The 24272-nt window shown below is 36.8% G+C and overlaps 2 protein-coding genes and 1 long non-coding RNA gene across 3 annotated transcripts in view; 1 reads left to right on the plus strand and 2 right to left on the minus strand.

Moving 5' to 3' along the window:
• The window catches only part of LOC141442872 (uncharacterized), a 126921-nt gene extending 120070 nt beyond the window's left edge, over positions 1-6851 (minus strand). The window contains exon 1 of the mRNA XM_074108020.1: positions 6797-6851. The gene's annotated coding sequence lies outside the window, so the exon portion shown is untranslated. The remainder of the gene's footprint in view (positions 1-6796) is intronic.
• The window catches only part of LOC141442886 (uncharacterized), a 57745-nt gene extending 46087 nt beyond the window's left edge, over positions 1-11658 (plus strand). The window contains exon 4 of the long non-coding RNA XR_012452979.1: positions 10835-11658. This is a non-coding gene — a long non-coding RNA (uncharacterized lncRNA). The remainder of the gene's footprint in view (positions 1-10834) is intronic.
• A 6225-nt stretch (positions 11659-17883) lies between these two features.
• Positions 17884-24272, minus strand: part of LOC141442877 (glutamate receptor ionotropic, kainate 2-like) — a 60876-nt gene continuing 54487 nt past the window's right edge. The window contains 4 exon segments of the mRNA XM_074108030.1: positions 17884-18669; positions 19802-19925; positions 20272-20382; positions 21124-21251. Coding sequence (XP_073964131.1) covers positions 19872-19925; positions 20272-20382; positions 21124-21251 — 293 coding nt within the window. The 3' untranslated portion in view covers positions 17884-18669; positions 19802-19871.

Below are 24272 nucleotides of genomic sequence, written 5' to 3' on the forward strand. Positions count from 1 at the left end.
TTGACCTGTGAACTAATAAATTAGAGTGATTAAGCCACCAGAACACTGAGACTCTCGCGTCTAAGGCATACAGACGAATATACACAACTTTTTCGCCTTTGGCTATGAGCGGACACTAAACTCGCTTTTGATTCTTTAATTTTCGTCGAAAATATGTGTCCCAAAAAGGATTCATTTCAACTGTTTCATATGGAGTGTTTTTCAATTTGCGACCGGATGGCCAAGTTTAGAGAACTGACTACGAAGCTTAAACCGTTCGAATCCCGGCCGGGGCAGATTTGTATGAATAATACGAATGTTTGTTCTCGGGTCTTGGATGTTTTATATGTATTTAAGTATGTATTTATCTATATAAGTATGTTTATCCGTTGCCTGGTGTCCATACTACAAGCTTTGCTTAGTTTGGGACTAGTAAATAGTTGTTAAGTGTCCCATAATATTTATTTATTTATTTATATGGACTGTATTCAGATTTTTTATAAAACAAACCTAGCCTATAGGGTTGCTACAGAATAGTCTGAAATATATAATATCCTAAATAGTTTACTGTTCCGAAAAAATCTATCGTCTACAAATGAAAGAGTTGGGAAATGGATCAGTACCTGGGCGACCGAGCTTTGCTCGGGTTAAAACTCGATAACAAGCGTTTTTAACCCCCGACGCAAAAGAGGGTGTTATAAGTTTGACCACTATGTGTGTCTGTCTGTGGCACCGTAGCTCTTAAACGGGTGGGCCGATTTGAATGCGGTTTTTTTTATTTGAAAGCAGGTTTTATTATATTATTATTTGCTATTGAAAGACTATAAAAGGGTTTTGTTTCGTAAATAAATTAATATTTTACGAAATAAATCAGTGTTTTCACAAAATATTTTTATTTTGTAATTTTAGTTATTTTAATACACGGCTAAGAAACATTTGGTTATCAGATATTTGATAATGACTAATAAATTCACAGAATTGAAGGTCATTCATTGTTATTTATTAGATATGCCATTTAATGCTAACTATCACTGTAAGGCTTATACATAACATTAAAATGTTTTTTTTTATTTTGGTGTTATTTTTTAAATACGTGAATTCACGAAATTAATTCGGCTGTGTCATTGCCACTCAAGTGAGATTTTTTCAAAATGGCCGCGCCACCTGACTGTTAATTTTAAATATGGCGCCGCCAATCCAAAGGTTATGAGGACCTATATCCGACAGTGGATGTTATACTGCTAATATGATGATGATGATGATGATTAATTCCAAATTGCCCTTGGCCTTGAATAATGTGAGTTCAAAATACAAGTAATTGACAAAACCACTGTATAGTGAGCTGTACATTTAGTGCAGCCCGCAACGCTCTTATGTATATGGATATAAAGTTAAAAATTAAGCGTTATGCTCGTAAAGATAGTGCTTTTACTCATGGATTTTTAACCATCGATGTAAGTACCAAGTACCATCAGGAGACCCACTTGCTCGTTTGCCATCCAGTCGAATAAAAAAAAAGTACCTGGGCGATCGAGCGTAGCTCGGGCTAAAACTCGATAATACTCGATAATAATCCCATAGATTCGACCACGTATTGGCGCAGGTTCGAATAATAACATAGGCGACACAGACTTAGTTTTAAACTCCGACAACAACAGGGGTACCGTGTTATAAGACCGCTATGTCTGTCTGGCAGCGTAGCTCTTAAACGGGAGGAGCGATTTCAATACAGTTTTTTATTTGTAATCTGGTTTTCTAGCGATGGTTCTTAGAGATGTTTCAGCCAAATCGGTTCAGCCATTTTTGAGATATTGTACTTTGAAGTGACAAAATCGGGTTTTCCAACTTATTCTTGATTAGGTTAGTTTCGTCCCGATAAGAATGTCATTAAACAACCAGTTATTTTGTTCGTAGACTTATAATTTCACCCGCATACGGAATCGGCTAATGTACTTTTTTAAACGTAGGTAAGTGAGATTATATGATGAAATAGATATAAATACAGCCCATGTTTTAAAAAGTAATCAGTTCAATATGGAAAAGCGCGTTCTTCGGAGTGTTCTTTACGCGTTTTTGGTCATTCAAAATGGTAAGTCAAATAGTTATATTTTAATCAGCTTTTGCCCGCGACTTCTTTTATCGCTATCCCGCGGGAACTTTGCAATTTTCTGGGATAAAAACTATCAAAAATTACCTTCAACTATCGCCATATCAAATTTCACTTAAATCGGTTCCAACGATTTGAGCGTGAAGAGATAACAAATAGACACACAGTTTCTTCTTCGTTTCTTCTACTTTTATGATTGTTTTTTTGGAATCTTTGTATTTTTATCAACTCCAAATTTGTTACTTTATCGTTTTGCCCGAATTTCATATGCCCGAATGTATCGTTTTCTAGAATTTTCATTTGCCATAAAGTAATTTATTTCTGAAATAGTAATTTCTTCAGACTTGATATTAAACTAACCTAACCTAACCTACTGCATTATATATGATGACATTTAAAAAAATCCTGAAAACAGCACAGTTCTTTATGTTTAATGGCAAACGTTGGTATGGCAAGTGAAATTCGGGCAAGTAAAGTTAACCGTACTTTTACGGGTATCCCGTGAAACCATATCGAGAATACAAACTGAGACATGTATGCACAGAAAAACAGACCAGCACTGGGAATCGAACCCAGGACCTCAGCAATCTGTGCTGCATGCTATAACCCCACCACTGCTGGAGAGGAATCTAGACACCGTCTACTACTCTACTTTTGTATGACGAATCTAAATAATATATTACAAAAGTGCTTTAATTGTGTGTTGAACCGAGACCTTGCTAATATTTTGACCCAAAGTGCTATAAGTTTGACCGCTGTGTGTGTCTGTCTGTGGCACCGTAGCTCTTAAACGGGTAGACTGATTTGAATGCGGGTTTTTTTTATTTTAAATCACGTTTTCTAGCAATGGTTCTTAGACATGTTTCATTAAAATCAGTTCAGCCATTTTTGAGATATTGAACTTTGAAGTGACAAAGCCGGGGTTTTCCAGCTTTTTGATGGTTAGGTTATACTCATTAATATTGTAAATTAATTGAAATAGGCATTCGTTTCAAGAAAGTGATTACTTAGCTGATCAGTTCACATCAATGACAGACGAGGGTAGACGTCCAAGCGACTCGAGGTTTGGCTAAATATACCCAAAACTTATGGACAAGGAGCTAGTAACATTTTAGAGGAGGTATTAGAAGCAACAAGAAAACTTGTACAGTCGAGCTCAAATATCTTTACACTTTAATCATACTTGTCGCTGTCACGTCATGTTGGAACTTTTGTATCAAATTGTCTGAAGGCATACAGTGATAAGATACATACTTCTTTTCCCTTGTTCCCAAATCTGTTGAGCTGTCTCTGCATTTCGAGACTAAAGCTCCTCATTAATCTCTAGGAATTAAAGTTTTTTTTTATTTACTTTGAAAACCCCTTAACAGCCAAACACGGTGTTTGTTAATGGAGGATTATCGCGATTTTCAGTGCTTGTGTATTCATGTGACAATTTTTTAGGGCGTGGAAATAACCTTAAAATGACAACTGTACAAAAACATTTAAAAAACACGATTTAATTTTCGTAAAACGCAATTAATGAATATGCAGATGAATCTATTCAATTATAAATTAAGGATCAATTCATTTTATTTGTAGTGTTTAAAAATATATTTCAATTTTGAATCTGTTGGCTGAATAGGTAGCATTTACAGGGACACTTTACAAAAAAAAAAAATAAACCACGGAACAAATTTGGTTGCTATTTGAATTTCGAACCTTCGTCGCCGACTGTACACTTCCTTTGATTGAAAATGCCAATATCCGGGAAGAGACGTCTAAAATGCCTATACTTATGTTTGGTTTTACGAATAGGTACCAACCGCTGGCTGATAGAAATTAAAATATATATATATATTATGCTGAGTGGGGACTTTTTTAGCGTCATGTATATCTTTATCTGTTCTATGTTTGTTTCTATGTTTTTTATGGCGTTAAATAAAAGTATTTTCTTCCTTCTTTCTTTCTAAATATAATAATTTTATTAAAATCAGGGAATATGACATCCGTTCATTTTTTTCCATCAAAAATTATTTATTTCTAACAAAAAGCAATAAAACACAATACATTAAACATTTAAAAATATGACTATGTACAAAAAATAACCTAGCCTAACCTATAAATAAAAAATCCCTCCTAGGTCACCGTCGCTGGTCATAGTGCCCAGAAGGCTGGTAGCATTCCCGCGTTGTATCGCAAGACTAATCCTTTGCCCAAAATAGCTGCCAGCCCTCTGGTCACCTGAAACATCAATGAGGCGCGCGGATATCTCTTATATCTTATATATCCGTTCATTTGAATTTAAACTCCGGGATGTCGCATAATTCCTGTGAGTGTTCCCAAAAAATACATCGTAAACTTTGGTAACTTTGAATAAAAACCCGCGCCGGATTTTCAAGTTAAGTCAAGTCAAAATATCTTTATTCAATTTAGGCTATAACAAGCACTTATGAATGTTAAAAGAAAAATCTACCACCGGTTCGGAAAAACCTCTGTTCAGAAGAAAGCAAAGCAAGAAACTCTACGAGGTATATTTTTTTAAAACAGATTTACAATGATTATCTATACATCATAAGTATTTTACATAACTTTATTTTAATGTCATGATATAATCATTAACTTTATAATACGCCTTAGATTTAATGTCTCTTGACAATAGATCTGAATTTGTATCAGTTTCGTTTGTAATATTTTTTGGAATTTTATTATAAAAACGTATGCAATTTCCCAAAAACGACTTTTTTGTTTTAGCCAGTCTGTATTAAGATGGAACTTTAAGCTTCCCTGTGTTTCTAGTAGCCTTTGGCTTATCAACGTTAGTGGAAAATCACATAAGTATGTTCTTTCTAACATACATGATTATTTCAAAAACATAAAGCGACGGCAGGGTTAGCATACCTGTTTCCTTAAAAAAAGGTCTTAAAGATTCACGCTCTCTTTTGTAAGATAAAAATTGACTCAATGTCTGCAGCAGATCCCCATAAAATAAGGCCGTACGTTTCATGACCTTATATCCCTTTCGCACCTGAGTAACACGATATGTGATTACCTACATTAAAAAACATATAGAACCATTTATAATATTGTGTTCAACTTTTTTTTATTCCAGCCATATCACAGTCATCGGGGAACGAAAGACAAAAGCGGTAAGATATCTTTCTGTTTTTAACCGTGTGGTGTCGGTTAGAATACACCTCTACATTTCTTCCAGTGGTGGATGTCGTAAAGTGGCGACTGAGGTATAGGCAAAGACTACAGTATATACTAAGTATACCGTAGGGGACAGGCTAGCAACCTGTCACTATTGTACCTTTTTTTTGTCAAACTGTAAACCTAAAATTGCTAAAAGTGGCTCCGAAGCGGTAACGTTTCGTGTGCTCTGCTACCCCATTTGAATACAGCGTGATGTTTGAAAGAAAGAAAGAAAGAAAGAAAATAATTTATTTATAACAGCAATGACACATAATAAGTAAAAATAACAATAGGAAATGTTGCCGCTATAAAAAGGTCCCGGCTCAGCATATCGCTGTTGAAAACCAGCACTGGTCTGTGTTGCACTGTGTGTGGTGGATGTTTGCGTGTGTGTGTGCGTGTAGGAACTTGATAGTTGTGCACTGTGTCAGGATTGACTTCTTAGTGGCCGGGCACTATAATTTTAATGTGGGTAGTTATCGATCTCTAACAAAATTCTAGACTCCAGCATTTCAAGTCGTTGTGTGAAGTCGTCGTGATAAAGAAAGAAGAAAGAAAGAATTAAGTGAAGTAAAGAACTAATCTAAAATAAGTGTTTAAAATAAAAATTATGACCTTAAAAGATTTTTTTTTTCAATTCGTGTCACTTACATACATACGAACATTGCAAGTTAAAAATGTTACTACTCGGTGGATGTTTTTTTTAATGGAGACACTATTATAAATTACAATGTGAAAGAACTGCCATCACAATAAAATTATGTAATACTAGCTAATGCCCGCGGCTTCGCCCATTTGTAATTATTCAAATTTTCTTTCATTAAAACCTTCTCCTAACAATAACAAACACAACAAAACAGAATTGGGGATGTCTAAAAAAAATTACCCACGGTTTTTATATTTTTTGTACAGAAAAGTCAATTATAAGAAACTAATTTCAATATTTTTCATTTAGTTCACTACTTTTTTCAAATTAATTTGTTGCTTATTTGTTAAATAATAAATTAATTACATTATGTTAAAAATTAAATAACTACAGAAAACGAGTTAAAAAGCATTTATCTCGAAATGGTTTTCGATTTACTATACATTGCAAAAAAATAGACATCCCCAATTAGCGAAATCGTTCCCGCCGTTCCCGATTTTGCGCTTAGCAACACATTTTACGATTATTTTTTATTTATATAGATTTATAATTATTCGAATCCTAAATTGACATTGCTCGTTAAATATTTATTAATTTATCTATTAATCAAATTAATTGTGTATGTGGGTAGTTACAAGATTATTCTACTTAAAATATTTTATGTGCTAACAGAGTGTCATGGATTGACTTGAATGGATAAATAAATAAATAATTAATGGAAATTCAATCAAAGATAGGTACTGAATCACGTACCAGGGTAGAACCTTTGTGCTACTGTAATCGCATTGGCCTTCCATACATCTGCCAAAGAATTCGCCGCGTTATTATGAAAAAGTCGCTTTCTGGCACGCAATTCAGTTTCGACTGTGTAACTAAAAAGATTTACTTACCTATTACAAAAGTCCGATGTCCGTAACAGTCATAAACGTCACGTCAAGATGCCTGACACTACCTGAATGGTACTACTCTAATGTCACTGCAACTTTCATTTCTACTACCCTCAGAATGCATGTTTTTTTAATTGATTGATTCTTTTTTAGGGTAGCGTACTGCAGTTGTAAAAACGGAACCCTTATAGAATCACTTTGTAGTCTGTACTTGGGTCACTTGTTGGTGCAGTGAAAAAATCTACTTTAAGGCAACGCATTTCGAACTCAACCAGAGCGCATCTTTAGAGCAACATCACCGTTCATCGTACTACCGCGTATACAATATAATACAATACAATACAATACAATACAAAGACTCTTTATTGTACACCAGAAATAGTAAGCGATACAGAAAACAGGCATCAGAAAGAAAACTGCAAGGCATACAATAGGTGGCCTTATCGCTTAAGAGCGATCTCTTCCAGGCACCTTTTTACAGAAAGAAGTAAGAACACTAGATTACTCGTACAGCAGGTGGTGCATAGCAGTAGTTCGAATATCAAAATAACAAAAATACACAAATAAATATATATCTCACCTTTGCGACAAAATGTGCTACTCGTATCTCCAAGTTGCGCTATTACCAGATGTCACAGTTCTATCGCAAAGAAGCGATTTACATATATATGTTGTGTTACATATAAATGTGTTGTATGTATTGTGGTAATCTTTCAGCTGTATAGTGATCCAAAACAATCAGGCACGCGCGGCGACAGCGCTGAGGGCGATGACGAGGGCGACTATAGACGTCCTCAGCCTGTACCCAAGGCTGACAGGACCAGCTATAGACCCTTGCATGGAGACAGGAGTTATGAAGCGGAGGTTAGTATAAAACTTATTTTGAACGGACTGTCCCTTTTTTGATTACGAGTCCCGGTGTCCCCAAAATGAAAACCGGGACGCAAAATTGTCCCATTTTCAAAAATCGCGCGAAAATTTAAGAGCGTAGTGAAAGAGTATTTTCTATGATGAACAAATTGTGGACATCTGAGAAACTCAGCTACAAGTTTCAGTTGGCGTTGTTGATATAACTAAGGTGAACATAAAAAAAACGTGTCAAGTGTTTCATTCTTACTTAAAAGCATCACCAGCTGTGTTAAAGCAAATTTGTTCCTCTGATAAATATAAATATAACGAAACATTTTCAATATATTTTTTTAATTGGTCATATTATAACAGTAAACTTTTTCAAATTAAGTGACTTAAAAAAGTGTTTTTTTTTCATTGACTACCTGTTAATTGACCTAAATAAACTAATGTCCCGTACTGAATCAAAAAATAAATGGTCACGTTAAATATAAGTGGATCCTTTTGACTGTCATAATTTTATAAATCACAATGTTATGTAACCGTACATTTTTCTCCATTTGTCTATTGCTTACCTTGTAATTTTCTCTGTGCACCTGTTCTCTGTATCGATTACTATTTCTGGTTTACAATAAAGAGTACTTGTATTGTATTGTATTGTATTTTTCATAAATTTTTAACTGGTCATCCTGTAGAACTCTATAGTTTAAGTTAGGTTTGTTTTAAAACAATTCTGAAAAATAAATGGTTTCAGAGAAAAAAATAGTTCTGTCAAACATTACCTTTGGCTTCCGTAAAGTAATCAACAAGTTTTGTTAAAAAAGTCATTTTTACTACAAGCTTTTTTTACTGACTGTATTTTTTGCTGACAGCCTGGTGGCCTAGTGGTTTTACCCATAAACTCTGAAGAAGAGGATCCGGTTCAAGCTTGGGCTAGCTCCTCTAAGTTTATGTTTTTTTCCAATTTTATGTGTAAAATTACATTCCAAATTTACCTAGCTTTACGGTGAAGGAACATCGTGAGAAAATTTACACATATGTGCTAATATTGTATTGTATGTATATATGTAAATTCTTTATAGTACAAAAAAGAATAGAAACAATACGCAATTGACAAACTTTGAGATACTTATGATTGGTTATTTGGAGTCTTTTTGTATTTTTATTTCAACTCCAAATTTGTTACTTTTACGGGTATCCCGTGAAATCATATCGTAATACAAACTGAGACATGGATGCACAGAAAAACCAGAAAAAGAGACCAGCCAACCAGCCAACCAACCAGCGGTGGTCCAGCGGTGGGTAGGGGTTATAGCACGCAGCACGGATTGCTGAGGACCTGGGTTCGATTCCCAGCGCTGGTCTCTTTTTCTGGTTTTTTTTTTCTGTCTCAGTTTGTATTTTCGATTTGAGATACTTGTACAAAGGTGGACTACTATTGTATTGTAGTATATTGTAGCTCTTTATTGTACATAAAACATATGAAAATTACAGTTAAAAAGAGAAAGAGATGTACAAAGGCGAACTTATCCCATAAATTGAGCTCTTCCAGTTAACCTTTGAACGATTGAAAGGACAACGGCAACAAGAGTAGACACTACAATGGAAAGATAAAAGGACCGAAAATTTTAAATTCAGTGGCGTGAAGTTCCCAGTCCGCAGTGGACTCTCGTGGGAACTACAACCCTAGCCTTTTCATTTCTAGAGGCCTGTGGCCAACAATGGAACGTGTATAAGCTGGGTTGAAGATGAAAAACTTTTTCAGTTAAAACTCGGAAGGATCAGATATTAGTAGTTTGTAGTTTAGTCCAAGGAACTGTCTTCACGCCTACAATAATTAATTGCAGGTGCATTTGCAGGTGGTAGGACCTTGTGCAAGGTCCGCCCGGATTGCTACCACCATCTTGGTCGCTAATCCTGCCGTGAAACAGCAGTGCTTGCACTGTTGTGTTTCGGGGTGGAGAGTAAGACAGCCGGTTAAATAACTGGCACTTGAGGTATCCCATCTTAGGCTTCTAGGTTGGCATTGGCAACGCATCTGCAATACCCCTGGTGTTGCAGATGTTTATGGGCGGTGGTGATCTCTTATCATCAGGAGACCCACTTGCTCGTTTGCCATCCAGTTGAAAAAAAATCACTTGAGAAATAATGAAAACGACATCAAAATCTACAGCCAACTCATAAAAAATGTGACCCGATAAATGAGCCAGTTAAAATGCTCAAATAAATGCCCTGTAAGCTTTATTACAATTCCACATTATAAACTCCCGCGACTCCGCCCGCGAAGAATTCGCTTTTCACTATCCAGCGGGAACTAAGCAATTTTCCGGGATAAAAGCTATCCTATGTCTATTCCTGGGACGCAAACTATTGGTATACCGTATTTCATCTAAATCGGTTTAGCGGTTTGAACGTGATGAAGTAACAAAACAAACAGGCTTACCTACAACTAACTAACATGTTAGTTTTTGTTAGTCTTTGCTGTTATTATTGCTCTTATATTTTTACTTTGTTCATTTATTAATTATTGTCAGGGTCCCCATACAAGATGATCTTTATTGATTGGACTAACGTGCGGTTTGTGTAAACAAATCTAATAATGGTTTAATCTAGAGTAGATAATGTGTAACTTGTTTTATCCGTTTATGGTGGGGTTAGATTATGATAAGGTTTGTTTTAAATAGCTAGAATCCTTCTAATGTATAAACTAGCTGTATCCCGCGATTCCGCCCGCGTAGAATTCGTTTGTCCAATTTTCCGTGATAAAAAATATTCAATGTTCTTCCCCGGGACTTAAACTATCTGTGTACCGAATTTCATCTAAATCGATTCAGCAGTTTAGACGTGAAGAGGTCACAAACAAACAGACTTACAAATATTGGTGGTATGCGTGTGTAAAGTTTGTGTGTGTGTGTGTGTGTGTGTTACATCAACACGCTAAAACGGCTGGATGGATTTGGGCAAAATTTGTTACCTACGTAGATAACTGTATGTCGGGATTAACACATATCTACTTTTCACTCCAATGTTCCCACGGGATTGGAATAAAATTCAAAATCGCCATCGCTCGTAGCACGGTTGTTTTATGTACAACGTTAACGCACACACACACACACACACACACACAATATTAGTAGGATATACTTGTTGTTATTTGTTTTACTCAATTTGTTAATTGTTACTGTTTTTCAGGAAATTCCACCAGAGCTACGAAGACTAAGAAAAAGATTTGACAGATTGCGACTGAAGAAAATAAATAGAAACTCCGAAACAATGAAAACTGGCAATGTGTGAACTGAATTCTGATCTGACGTTTTCACATTATCCGATCCGATATCGGATATCGGAGCCGACACCGATATGTTGGCGGCACCATCGGACGCCCGTTGGCTGTCGGACTATAAAGTTTGTATGTTTGCTATGCGTGTATCTAAATTGTCTCTGTGTGCGCAGAGCCCGATGCGTGGCGGCCATTTTGAGCCGGCCGTATCGGAACGATTTTGTCGGAAATATATGAAAGCAGCAGGGCTACTACGAAACTCGAAGTTCGTATCATACCGTCCCTCTCGCTCTCGTATTAAATAGTATAAGTGTCAGAGGGACCGCACGACATGAACTTCGAGTTTCGTAGTAGCCCACACATGGTGTCGGCTATCGGATGTCGTCTATCGTCGTCCGATATCGATAACGGGTGGGATAGTGTGAAAATTACGCTCTAAGAACACCCATCCAAGCCAATGAAGCGAAAAGTATGGACTTTCAAAAGCATACCTACTCTATTTTAATTCTAACCCATGTATAGGAAGTGCTACTTGAGGCCTGAGCTGAGGTCACGCACACAAGAACATGTCATGTAATGAATGACTGCGGGATTTTAACATTCACTCGTTCATTTCAGTAGTTGTGTGTGTAATCATTCACTTCAACTCTCGTTGCACTATCCCTACCACCAAGAGTCGCGTACTAGGATGGAACTATTTCGCTGTAAAAGTTATTTTGACGAAAAAAAAGTTGTGTAATCACTCGATTATTAATGTACTTAACTACAGTAGTAAATAAAAACAATTATCTTAATTATTAACGTGTTTTATTATAAAATCTCACAGTCATACGCTTATGCTATACAAACACCATATAAACAAAAAAATACCATACAATTTATATTTTGTTTTATTTGGCACAAAATGAGACTTTTGGCTTTCATTTGGCACTTACTTTAAAATAACGCCAATAACGCGATTAATTTTGGAATTACAATAGTTTCAAAGCCAAATTTTAAATATGCAAGAAAATACATAAATGTCAAATGACACACAAACACATAACTATATAATACAGATTCAATAACAAAATGCATTTTTAACATTTCAACGCCTTAAAAGTGTAACTGTATTAAACTAAATATTTTCGTTAGTATTTTTTTCCATTTCCCTTTTAACTTAGTGTTTTTTTATATCTGCATCTGAAGGAAATTTTGGCAATTTTGAATAAATAGTTATAAAATACCTAATAAAATCGAAGTATGACAGATAACTGTTAATTTTTTATTCTGAATTTTATTTTACACTGGTGTACAAATATCATTCCCTGCATAAATACCTATTTTACACACCTTAAATTTAACCAGGGCATTTTTCTTTTCCTTCCAAAATAGCAGAATAGCTTTATAAAACTTATTATTCGTTGAGCAAAATTTTTCATCATCGAAAACGTTAAAGAGCATTTTTACTTTAAATGGCGCTAATTTATTTCATAATTTAATTTGGAAAATTGGGGACGTTTTTTTTTCTTTGTCAAAATCAATAGTGCTCGTGATTCAGAGTTAGGAAAACTCAGAATAAGAATTCTGAAAAAAATAGCTCCATTTAAAGTAAAAAAAATGGCCAAAATTAACATGAAAACATTTTCTACTAGATTTGGACTATTAACCTTACTGTGAGTACATAGATTAGAAATGGTTCTACATCCCATAGAACATAATATAATATATCTAATTTAACCATCGTGAATCATTTTAGACCGTTGGTAAAAAGGAATTTTAAAATATTAACTGCAAACAATTTTTTCAGTATTTCATACATTTTAAACACTTCATTTAAATACAGATTTAGTCCCGTTAATAACACATTTATTACACTATTTAATTCGTTATATAAAATGGTGATAAATATCTAAGTTTTCTAGCGCTCCTTATACTTAAAACATTTATTATATTGCTAAGTATGTAATGGACACTAAGAAGTTTGTAATAGTGTTATTATATTAATGATGTTCTCAGGCACATTAATATAATTTACTGTTACATATACTGCCAGTACCAGGTTTCTCTACAAGAGATGGTTTTAAGATATACTACACACACTCATTGTATGACGATTTGGCATCAATATCTTAAAACTATCCTCTAAGACTCCACAAATAAACGGGGTAGCTAAGTGATCTGTTAGATCCATTATGACATCCCAAGTCACTCAATGTAGAATATATACTTTAATCGGCATCAATATCCAAGTCGCATCTCTCCGATGCAGAATATCTATTCTAATGGCTCTGCGTACTCTGGCTCCGCGGGCAACAGTTAACCGTATTGCAATTCGGCATCAATATCTTAAAGGTTCCTCAAAAGACTCCACAAACGAACGGGGTAGCTGAGCGGTCTGTTAGAATCATTAACACTGCCCAAGTTGACTGATGCAGAATATCTATACCAATAATGCTGAGTACTACACGAACCATTATCAGCTCCCACGCCGTCAGCTTTCAAGTTCCAGTATTGCAAATCAAAAAATCGGTATCAATATCTAAAAGGTTCCTGCTAAGACTCCACAAATGAATGGGTTGGCTGAACGGTCTGTTAGAACTGTTAAGGATGGCCAAGTCGAATCTTCTATTCCGCTGCGTATCTATTTCTCTATCCAACCCAAAAAATCTTGTATGAAATCGGTCGAAGCTGTGTACATTTTTTGTTTCTAACAATAAACAGTTGTTTTAGTGTTGAGTGAAAAACTAAAATTATTTGAACCAAGTTGTAACTCCAAATAGGTAGGTACCTGATCATTCCATACGAAATCGTCTATGGTTTTTAAAAAGCCTTGTGAATAATAGTACACATTATGTACTTATTAAGTAGAGTTAATCTTTGTTAATGTTATACAATGTCCATTATACAATATTAGCAACTATAATTTATTTCACATTATTATACATACAGTATACAATACATCAAACACGTAACATACAAAAAACATGTATAAATATTTACATAAAGAGAACACATTTCTGTTTGTATATTTTATTAAATTACATTAACATTAAATGTTGTAAGAAAATTTGTAATAACTAAAATAATATTAAAAATCATAAAAGCGTTTTTAAAACTAGCTTTTTTGGCCTAAAATCGTTTTGCTAAAAATCTCATTTCACCTAATTCCTTTCCTTGAAAATTTATTTTCAACAGTAACTTTTATAAAGACCATACTACAAAATCGCTTTGAGCAGAAAAAAGAGCTTTTCGCTAAAATGAGATTTCGGTGAAGAGATACTCGATATTGCAATGTTTAACGATAGTAAAATTAGTCTTCTAAATATTTTACGTATTAACATAGTTTATTTAATAGATACGACTGTTTAACTCAATTAAGTACAGACACCGCCACCAAATATCTGACACAACAAGTATGCATAAATATCTGATACGACTCTATTTCTAGGGCCGAAAGGTCGTGTCAGATATTTTTGCACGCTCCGCTGTGGCAAATATTAATGCTGGTGACTGTACAAACGAAATTTACAATAGTTCGATGTAGAAAAATTATTAAATATTCATAAGTACGTTAAGTTTACGTCGTTTATTTTATCATTTAATAATAAACAGTTTCAAATTTTCAACACAAAAATTAAATCCAGTAGTAAGTCAGGTGTAAAAATATGAACTTATTCAAAGTTTCAATAATAAGTACCACAGACTCTTATTCCAACGCAATAAGGCCGTAGCAACATATTCTTGAGTGGTTCGTGAGATAAATAGATACTTATTTTTGCACTTGACTGTACCTAAAGAAACAGTAGGTTTTTAAAAAGTCATAAATTATCTTCAATAATAATAGTTACAGTGTTAGAATTTAATCCTGGGATATTTCAATTACTATTTAGTAGTTTGTTGATAAGGAACCTCTCAAGCAGCTATCACCATTAAAAAAACACCGATATGGATAGGGACAAATGGGAAAAAAAAATTGTTCAAATAAAATCTAACTAACTAATTGAATTAAAGTTAATTTAACCCTTCGCAAAATAACGGTTTTACTTGAAGTTAAACACAAGCTATGGTATTTGACCATTATCATGTGCATATCATATAATATTGTCAGTATATTGAATAAGTCAATATAATTAAGTCAATATATTGAAGTTAAACAAAACTAATTGATAATTGATACTTAAAAATATCAATGTACTAAAAGAATTTCTTTGCTCACCTATCATAAGCTAACATAAGCTCATATCATAAGCCATCATAGGCTATCATAAGGTCGCGGATGAGCAAAGAAATTCTTTTAGTTCATTGATATATGGACCTCCGCAGAGTAACACCTGATTCAATAAATTACTTAAAAATATATCAATTCTCAAGATACTTGCAGAAAGCATTGCAAAAAAATGTATTACGCGTACATGTCACTGAAAAAACAATTGGTTCGTTTAAAAAATGCTACAGGATCCTATTATTACTATCCTCATATTTTGATGGATAGAACAGCCTAATTTTCTGTAAAACAAATTCATTTTATTTTATTTAGAGGTTTTTCCGAACCGGTGGTAGATTTTTTTTGACATTCATAAGTGCTTGTTATAGCCTAAATTGAATAAAGATATTTTGACTTTGACTTTGAAATTAAACTGTTTCGGCTAAAATTTACAAATGAGTTCCTTGACTAGCTGCAAACTAAAACTAAACACAAACGCTGCACACAAGTCAAGTTGTGCTCCTCTGCTACAAACAAATGACAACATAACAAGTACAAGTGGACCAGAAAAGTTACTTCAGTAATATTCACCCGCAGCGTTGAGAAATGCCGAACTAAACCAAATTTAATTAATATAAATACGTTATTGCGTTGGGCGCAAGGTAAAATATGCAATGGCAGGTAAACAACTGACTGACGCAGTGACGTGTGGCGCGGCGTCGCACAAAATGGCGGTCTTCTTCTTCTTCTCTTTAAAAAAATGGCTTTTCTGCCTAATTAATAGGACAATTTCGCCAGTGTCAAAGTAAACTCTGTTTGAGAGGGCCGTTGTACGGTGGTTGTAGTTTTTGCAACTTGATAGTAAAATTCCAGAAACCACGTGGAGACAACTTGCGCATTAAAAAATGTCAGACACGAGAGCAATATAGAATTTCGTGATCACTGTTCACTGTTAAGGTTAATCGCCGCATAAAAAACTATCAAAATTGTACTTCAACTAGCCAAAGAAACAGAAATAGCAAAATTAGATTATTGTTTACATCCGCCATCTTCGAATGCTACAAATTGAATCAAAATGGCGGACACAGCGCGCTCTAACGTTTGACCAATGGCTACTCAAGGTAATATATTACCCGCGCAAACGTACTGCCTTATTATTGGCTAAAATGGTTTCGCGCCTTCCAAAAAAATGCTCACTGCGTCGTCGTTGTGACTTATATTTATGGTACAACTGTTGTTAACAGGCACTAGAGCTTCCTTCAACTCCGTAAACAATACTTAGATCTAACGTTTACATTAGAGACAGTAGTAATTATGTTCACGTATCGCATGCATTATTTACATTCTATAAAGTTATTTTGAGTGAACAGGCCCTATTTATACCTACTATGAAGTGCAAAATTCGAACTTTGTTTCTTTCCGTCCCGCTAACGCTTGTATTTTTTATACGAGAGTGAGAGAGACGGTAGGTACGATACAAACTTCGATTTTTGAATTTCGTAGTGGCCTCCCAGACTCGAAGGGTGGAATATTTTTGATCGTATTTAACATAAAAGGTACCAAGCGTAGTGTCTAAACGAAATTGTTAAAACCCGACTGCAATAAAGTGACAGACAAAAATAGTAGTAAGTAGTAATCTTTTGGTTAGCCCTCTATTCGGCCCTCTCATTCTGAGGGGAGGCCTGTGCCCTGCAGTGGGACGTATATAGTCTGGGATGAATCTTTTGGTTACATTGTCCAAAATTAGAGTTCATCGAACAGATACCCTTTCATCGAAAGGCTTTACATTGCATCGAAAAAAAAAACACATACATTCAATAAATGAATCTGATAAAGAAGTTGCAAATAAAAAAAAACAACATATAATTCTGTGACCGATTTAGCTAATAAATTCTTTGCACCGACAATTTATTCAACCTTCAGTGAAACCCAAATCACAAAACAGATAAGTACAGAAGTCAATCTCATGTACTTCACTTTTCATACCTACGCTCGGCGGTCGCTCTAAGGTTGTCAACTATGGCTTATGCACAAAAAACTATTGTGGTAGTGGCACTCGTATCTAGTTGTCGGATTTATTGTTGAGAATGAAACGGGAAGAATGGAAATATAAATTAATAATAAGTACTTAAAAGATTTTTCATCACACTTGCTCGTAAACAGTGTCGTAACATGCAGGCTACCTTTGTTGCAACCCCCCAAATAAAACCCTCGACCTTAATGTGCTTGTCATGAAACCCGTGGTCGGTAAATGAGTCATTGCCCGTACTAATTTTCATGTCATGAAGCCCAAGGTCGGTCGGTGAGTGTGATACTGCATGGCGTGCTGGTCGTGCTGGCCTGCAGGAGCGCGGCGCGCGCAGGTCGGGCGCATGGTCAGGCTGGGGTAGAGCTAGGGTGGCGCGGAGGCTGGCGCGGCGCTGCCAAGAGCGCAGTCAGCGGTATCGGCAATTTTTGAAAAAATATTAATTTTTCTTTTACAAATATACAATTTTACTCGCAAATGTGATGAAAAACATTGTATGTCGCACGGGTGGTACTAGAATTACGAACATCGACTCATTAAAGCCCTCAGTCTTCGACTTCGGGCTTCTAATAGACTCTCGTTCGTAATTCCTTGTTTACCGCCCTTAAGACACAATGTACTATTAATGTTTGTCATTGTTGTATTACAAATTTGTCACAGACAATATCTTGCGACGATTTCGACATTGTTGAAATGCATGATTATTATATTTTAAAGTGTAATAAATTCGCATTCTCCATTATTGCACAAAAAAGTTCACAGACGCGTGTCTCAAGCGGATGGCACTCGCGCTCGCACTGGTCCCAACCGGTCCGAGATATCGTGTCCGTGAGCAGTGTCTAAGTGTGCGTTGCTCGAGCACACTTTGTATGTAGATTTATTTCTGTAACCTATCTGTTTTGTGCCCAAATTAAAGTTCGCATGTCTAATCTACTAATTTATTTGTTTGTCCAGCACAGCTAGCTTTAGTTTTTTGGAATAAATAAACAGTCGGGCTCTCGATTTTCATAATGCAGAATAGCAGCTATTGTAAAGAGCATTCAAAATGGGCCAGATTTACAGAGGCGTCTTTACCTATAGTGCAGGGTGTGCGTTGCACACGGGCGCAGCGGTGTTAGGGGCGCCGGCCGCGGCACTTTGTACCTATTCCATTTTGACCACGCGCTTCCTAGATGGCGTTAAAGTAATAATTGCACACGGGCGCTACATGGGCTAAAGACGCCGCTGCAGATTTAGGCCTATCTAAGAAATGTGACCCATTGACTTCTATTCTAACACGCGCGCAATCACATTCATAAGAAGTAGGTATTCGTATATTTCAAAAGATGGCGGTAGAATGTTCAATACGATTGTGGTTGCGAGCGCATTAGACAATTATTACCTCGTTACAAAGTCGATAGTCTCTCTAAAGTAAAAAAGTTACTTATGTTACAATAACTGTTATTTCTACGCGACAATTTGCACGTGCTTTCTCTGTCCCTCTCTAGGTTCCTTTAAGACGTACGATGTTGTTCTTCTGAGTGATCTCGTCGCATCTGTGGACAAAATATTTTGATATATTTATTTAATCGTATGGCGTACTTACATTTAAAAGGCTTATAAACATATCTTTCGCCATCTTTGCCTATTTGTATTATCGCCTTAATGTTTGTCAATCGTTTAGCACCACCCAGGGGACACGTGCAGGGTTGTGGTAGGTTTCTTCTGCGGACGCGAGTAAATTATATTATTATTTTGTTACTAGCTGTTGCCCGCGGCTTCGCCCCCATTGTATTTTTTCTGTATTTTCTTCCACAAAAACCTTCTCCAGATAGTAACGAACATAACAAAAAAAAGAATTAGCGAAATCGGACCAGTCGTTCCCGTGTTTTGCGCTTAGCAACACATTTTACAATTAATTTTTATTTATATAGATAGATAAATCACGTCTTAAATCGAGTTTAGCTCTACTGTTTCGGGCTAATTCGTAGCCCTTCCTATAGGAAAGACGCTACTTGCTGCTTAGTTGTGTAAGTTAAAAAAATGAGCGCTTCTCGCCAATAAACGTTACAGTTTGGCGTAAATGTACCTAATGCATGTTTATTTTTTTATTTAAGTTAAATAAATTGGAAAAACACGCGCACCGCGCGCCACGCTCTGCTCGCGCGACTACCCGACAAAACTAATACCAGCGCACAACTACCCACGTTTTCATCGTAATTTTTGTTACTACTGTTGACAGTTACACATTTGAATGTAGGGTAGCACACAACACTAACACCACCCCTCTGTAAAGACACACATCACTTGTCATATTACATGTCGAGCTGAACTCGATTTAAGACGTGAGTTATCCGAGTTTATTTAATTGAATATTCATGTTCGACATATTGTGCTTATAACATTAAACGTAACATTCGTTCGTTTACATCTGTATCATTGTCATAATTTTGCCAGCCACGGATAAATACCTAGTAGAGGGTATCAAGCTCACATTTTTTCGTCGTAGTTCATCTACTCAACACAAGATGGCAATAGAGTCAATTCATCAAAATATTCGGTACCTGCTGCCGCTAAACTCTTCGTCGTAGTGGTTCTGCTATCCGACACTAGATGGCGTGATGCTCTTCGTCGTAACAGTTCATCTATCCAACACTAGATGGCGCTAAGATCTATGCATGAACTTACTATAGTACTGGCAGCGGGGGCTGCGACGCGCGGGGGATGCGGGCGCCGATGCGGGCCCGCGGGCGCTCCGCTACGACCAGCGGAGCTCCTTTAACTCCACCGCACTGCTCGCTGCGGCTTGGGACTGCAATCGGAAACAAAGTTGACACACAAACAATCAGCAGATTTTTTACATAATTAATACCTACAAGCTTTTTTATTTACTGTGTTTTTTGTTAACTGTACTTGTGTTGTCCTTCAAACTACCTTATCCGAGGGGGTGAATTTACGGTCCTTATCTCGTAGGTAGGTAGGTAGTACTTCGTATTTAGAAGGTGTGACTGGTGACATACTTCGTATCTAGAAGGTGCCTTACGTATCTCGTATCTATACGTTACTCAACGTGTGACTATACAACTATAGGGTACTCGACATGTGACTGTAACATACCTCGTATCTATAGATTACTCGACGTGTGACTGGTGACATACCTCGTATCTAGAGGGTGCCGGTGGCACGTGCGTGGCCGGCGAGCACCGGGAGCAGCCTGGTCTGAGCACCGTTCTGCTGGACGAGCCGCCACGCATCGCTGTTCGTAGCTCCTGACAGTTAAAGAGGACTTGTATTTAATTGATTACGAAATATAATTAGGTACATACGGACAGAGGGAAAGAGAGAAAAATATTTTATTTACGTAGCCAAAATTACACCACTAAACAGTAAGAATAATATGAAACTTAAAAAAAAAACGACGGATCGAGTATCATCTGTAGCTCTCAACCTTGACGCTGGCAAAATTGTCCCATTGGACAAACGCCATTAAAAAAAAATGAAAGTTTTTGTATCGTAATGATGGTGGCACCAACTCTTTCTCTCTCTGTGTCTCTCTCTCTCTCTTTTTCTCTCTTTCAAAATATTTATTACTTATACCTGCCAAATAAAAGCCCTATGCTAGTTAGGACTGTTCTTTTTTTTTCTTATTTATGTAATTTTGATTGTGTGTTTTGCAGTAACAAATAAACGTTTTATCTATCTATCTATCTATGCCCTCTCAAGCAGAGGATCGTGGGTTCAAGCCCGGGCTCGCACTTCGCACTTACATTTAAAACTTATATCGACCCTTACGGTTAAGGTAACATCGCGAAAAAACCCATATTTCGCGAACCAATTCAATGGTGGATGTGAATCGAAGTGAAAAGCACAGTGTAAAACTCGAGCATTAAACCCATTTTCCTCTCGACGCGTCTATCCACCCTCGCCGTACCGGCTCGTTGGCTTTATGAACGTCTCGAGTAAAATGGTTCGTGTTATGCTCTCGTTGTACAATCTACTATTGAACATACCTGTCCCATTTCACTGCATAAGCTCTGCCGACCCTGAGAGGCGGTCTTTTTGGTGTGCCAGCAGAATTCCAAGATGGCCACCATTATGGCGAGAGCCAGGCCGCAGAGTAAAGTCACGAACACACCACCTGGAATATTGTATTCAGTATCGAGTCATGTAATGCTTGTGAATTACATGCAATACATTATAGCTAAAAAAACATGAGTAATACAGACAATAGAGAATCTAATATACCTACCGGGTGTCGCCTGTAACTCTAGAAAATAATTAAAACATAGATTGTACAGTCGCCATCAGATATTTCAGAGCGGCCAAGGTGATCAAAAATATCAATACATGAACTTTAATACCTTGATAATAGAGTGCATGTTCCGATATTTTTGACCACTTTGGCCGCTCCGAAATATCTGATGGAGACTGTACTCGTGATACTGAACAAGATCAGTTCAGCAACATTTAAAAATAATGGAGTCTTTAGATTTTCCCATTTTTCATACAAATTAAATACTGTTATCAATGTACGCCATCCTAGAACCTAATTGCCGTCGCCTGTCACGCTACAAAATTAAGCATTAAACATTTTTCTTTACATTGCTTCTTTGCATAAACTTTAGTGTAATAAAAATTAAAAATTAAACTAATTATTTTTAAAAGAATCAAAAAAAGAAAAAAGAATCAAAAAAAGAAAAGAAGAGAATCAAAAGTCCAAACTTAAGGTTTGCCAAAGAGCGATAGAGCGTAGCATATTAGGTGTGAAACGGATGGACAGAATCCGGAACACCACGCAAAAAACACGCATAACCGACGTTGGGAAAAAAGACTGCTAAGCTAAAATTTTAATGGGACTGGGCTGGACACGTCTGTCGCATGCACCCACAAAGGTGGGCTCGCACAGTTACTTGGTGGGTGCCGGAGAACGGCCAGCGACATCGAGGCAGACCGAGAAGGAGATGGCGGGACGATCTGGACACGTACGGAAAGGACTGGCCTGACATTGCGTCAGAACGAGAGTTGTGGAGGTCAAAGGTTGCCTGGAAGAGATCGCTCTAAAGCGATAAGAACGCCTACTGCTTACCTCGTAATTTTCTCTGTGTACCTGTTTTTCTGTATCGCTTACTATTTCTGGTGTACAGTAAAAAGTATTTGTATTGTTTAGTATTGTGTTTCATTTTACAGCATTAATCTTTTCCGAAATATTTATAACAATTTTACGATTCATCATCATCATCATCAGCCAGAAGACGTCCACTGAACAAAGGCCAGACCGCCACAACGCCACAATGAACGACAACTCGCCACTTGCACACCGGTCGCCCGCAACTCTCACGATGTCGTCATGTTTGTGATTATTACTTTCTTAAGATACGAATATTGCTGTGTACAATTTAATTTGCTTAATGTAATCTGGATATTAAAATCTTGAAGTTTATAAAGAACAAGACAATATTTAAATGACATGTATTTTGTATACTAATCAAGATATTAAGGTGCTTAATTTGTACCTACTTTAATAGAATTATATATGTATTTTTGTAATACAGAACATAATTGGAATACGAAGGTGCTGTACCTACCTCAAGATTTTATATAATAATAACTGAATAAGAAAACTTCGTTTAATGTAAAAAAAAAAAAAAAAAAACTAAACAAACCTAAATTTTACAAAGCTAAAAATTACAAATAAAAAATTCCCTGGAGATCGCCCACTTGGGGCATCGTCCCAGGACGGAGGCCGCATTGCCCCTCTGCACGCCAAACTTAGGCGCTGGGCAAAGAAAGTACCAGCCCTATGGTCGCCTGAGACGCCGAAGAGCTTGTCGACACTTCTTTTACAAACTTTTTTGTGTCGGACGACCATGGGCCAAAGTTTCTATTGCAAGTGCCGCAAACATGTAGTGTTTCGAAAGAAATGCGTATTTGCGACACTTAATAGTTTGGGCCTGCTCTGCGGCGGACCCAGGCTTCCGTGCAGAACCATTAACGTGGGACGGCGCTAATGTGTCTACACAGGTGACGTCCCACGCTAAGGGGCGGCCAGACACCAAGGCACTAAGTACAACCATCGGGCCTCTTTCCGTCGGTGGCAGAGAGACCGAAGGTTCCAATGTATTTTGTATACTTAAGCAATAATGAGGCCTATCGCGAATGAATTCGCCACTAGAGCGCTGTGTAGCGTGAGGTCTCCGAAATGTCAAATCTCATAGTTTTTGGGAGCTACGCGGGTTATTTATAATTAGAATAATTTTGTGAATATTTTGTAATATCTGAAATTAATTATGGCAAATATGCGTTCCGGGGCAATGAATGTCTGTGTTTTGAGACAGTTTTGTCTTTCGGAAACCTTTGTCCTCACCTTTTTTCCGCACAAAACGGGGACTATGGAACACTGTGGCATGCTCGATATTTTATGGTACGGTTTAAGGTGTATTAAATAAGATTTTAATCTAAACTTTGTTTTCACGCCCGTATTAACAAACTTGGAAAGCCATACTTAAAAACCTCACGCAACAGTGCGCCATCTAGTGAGACAAAAACGATAGCCCTTCATTCATTGAATGACTTACCAATGTTCTGAACGCCGAGCGGATTGGCCTTGCTATCTTTTCCGTCCTGTTGCACACATCCCTGTGTTCTTCCACCATTTGTCATACAGTATCTGGATCACTCCTCGCTCCTGCAGCTCAGGATAGCGAGGGAAATCCGGTCCCTCCATGGACTTCCTTTCCACGTAGCAATGCCATATCCCTGACAAAAAAAGCTTCTTATAGGCAGTGCCATCAGAGTTGAGGTCACGCACACAAGAACATGTCATGTAATTTTTTTTATTCGACTGGATGGCAAACGAGCAAGTGGGTCTCCTGATGGTAAGAGATCAACATCATCAACACAACACCAGGGTATTGCAGATGCGTTGCCAACTAGAGGCCTAAGATGGATACCTCAAGTGGAATGTGTATAATGACAGCGGGATTTTTGTCATTCACTCATTCATCCCCCCTCGCCCCTCCCTCCCCTCGCCCCCTGCCTCGACTCATGCTGAGTGGTCTCCTTTTTTGAGACAACTGCCACAATACCTACACTTTTAGATTTAAGAAAATTTGTAATCTGTTTTTTTTTTTTGTTGTTGTTGTTACGAAATAAATTTTAT

The sequence above is a fragment of the Choristoneura fumiferana genome, chromosome 26 (genome assembly GCF_025370935.1).
Source record: "Choristoneura fumiferana chromosome 26, NRCan_CFum_1, whole genome shotgun sequence".
Classification (NCBI taxonomy): domain Eukaryota; kingdom Metazoa; phylum Arthropoda; class Insecta; order Lepidoptera; family Tortricidae; genus Choristoneura; species Choristoneura fumiferana.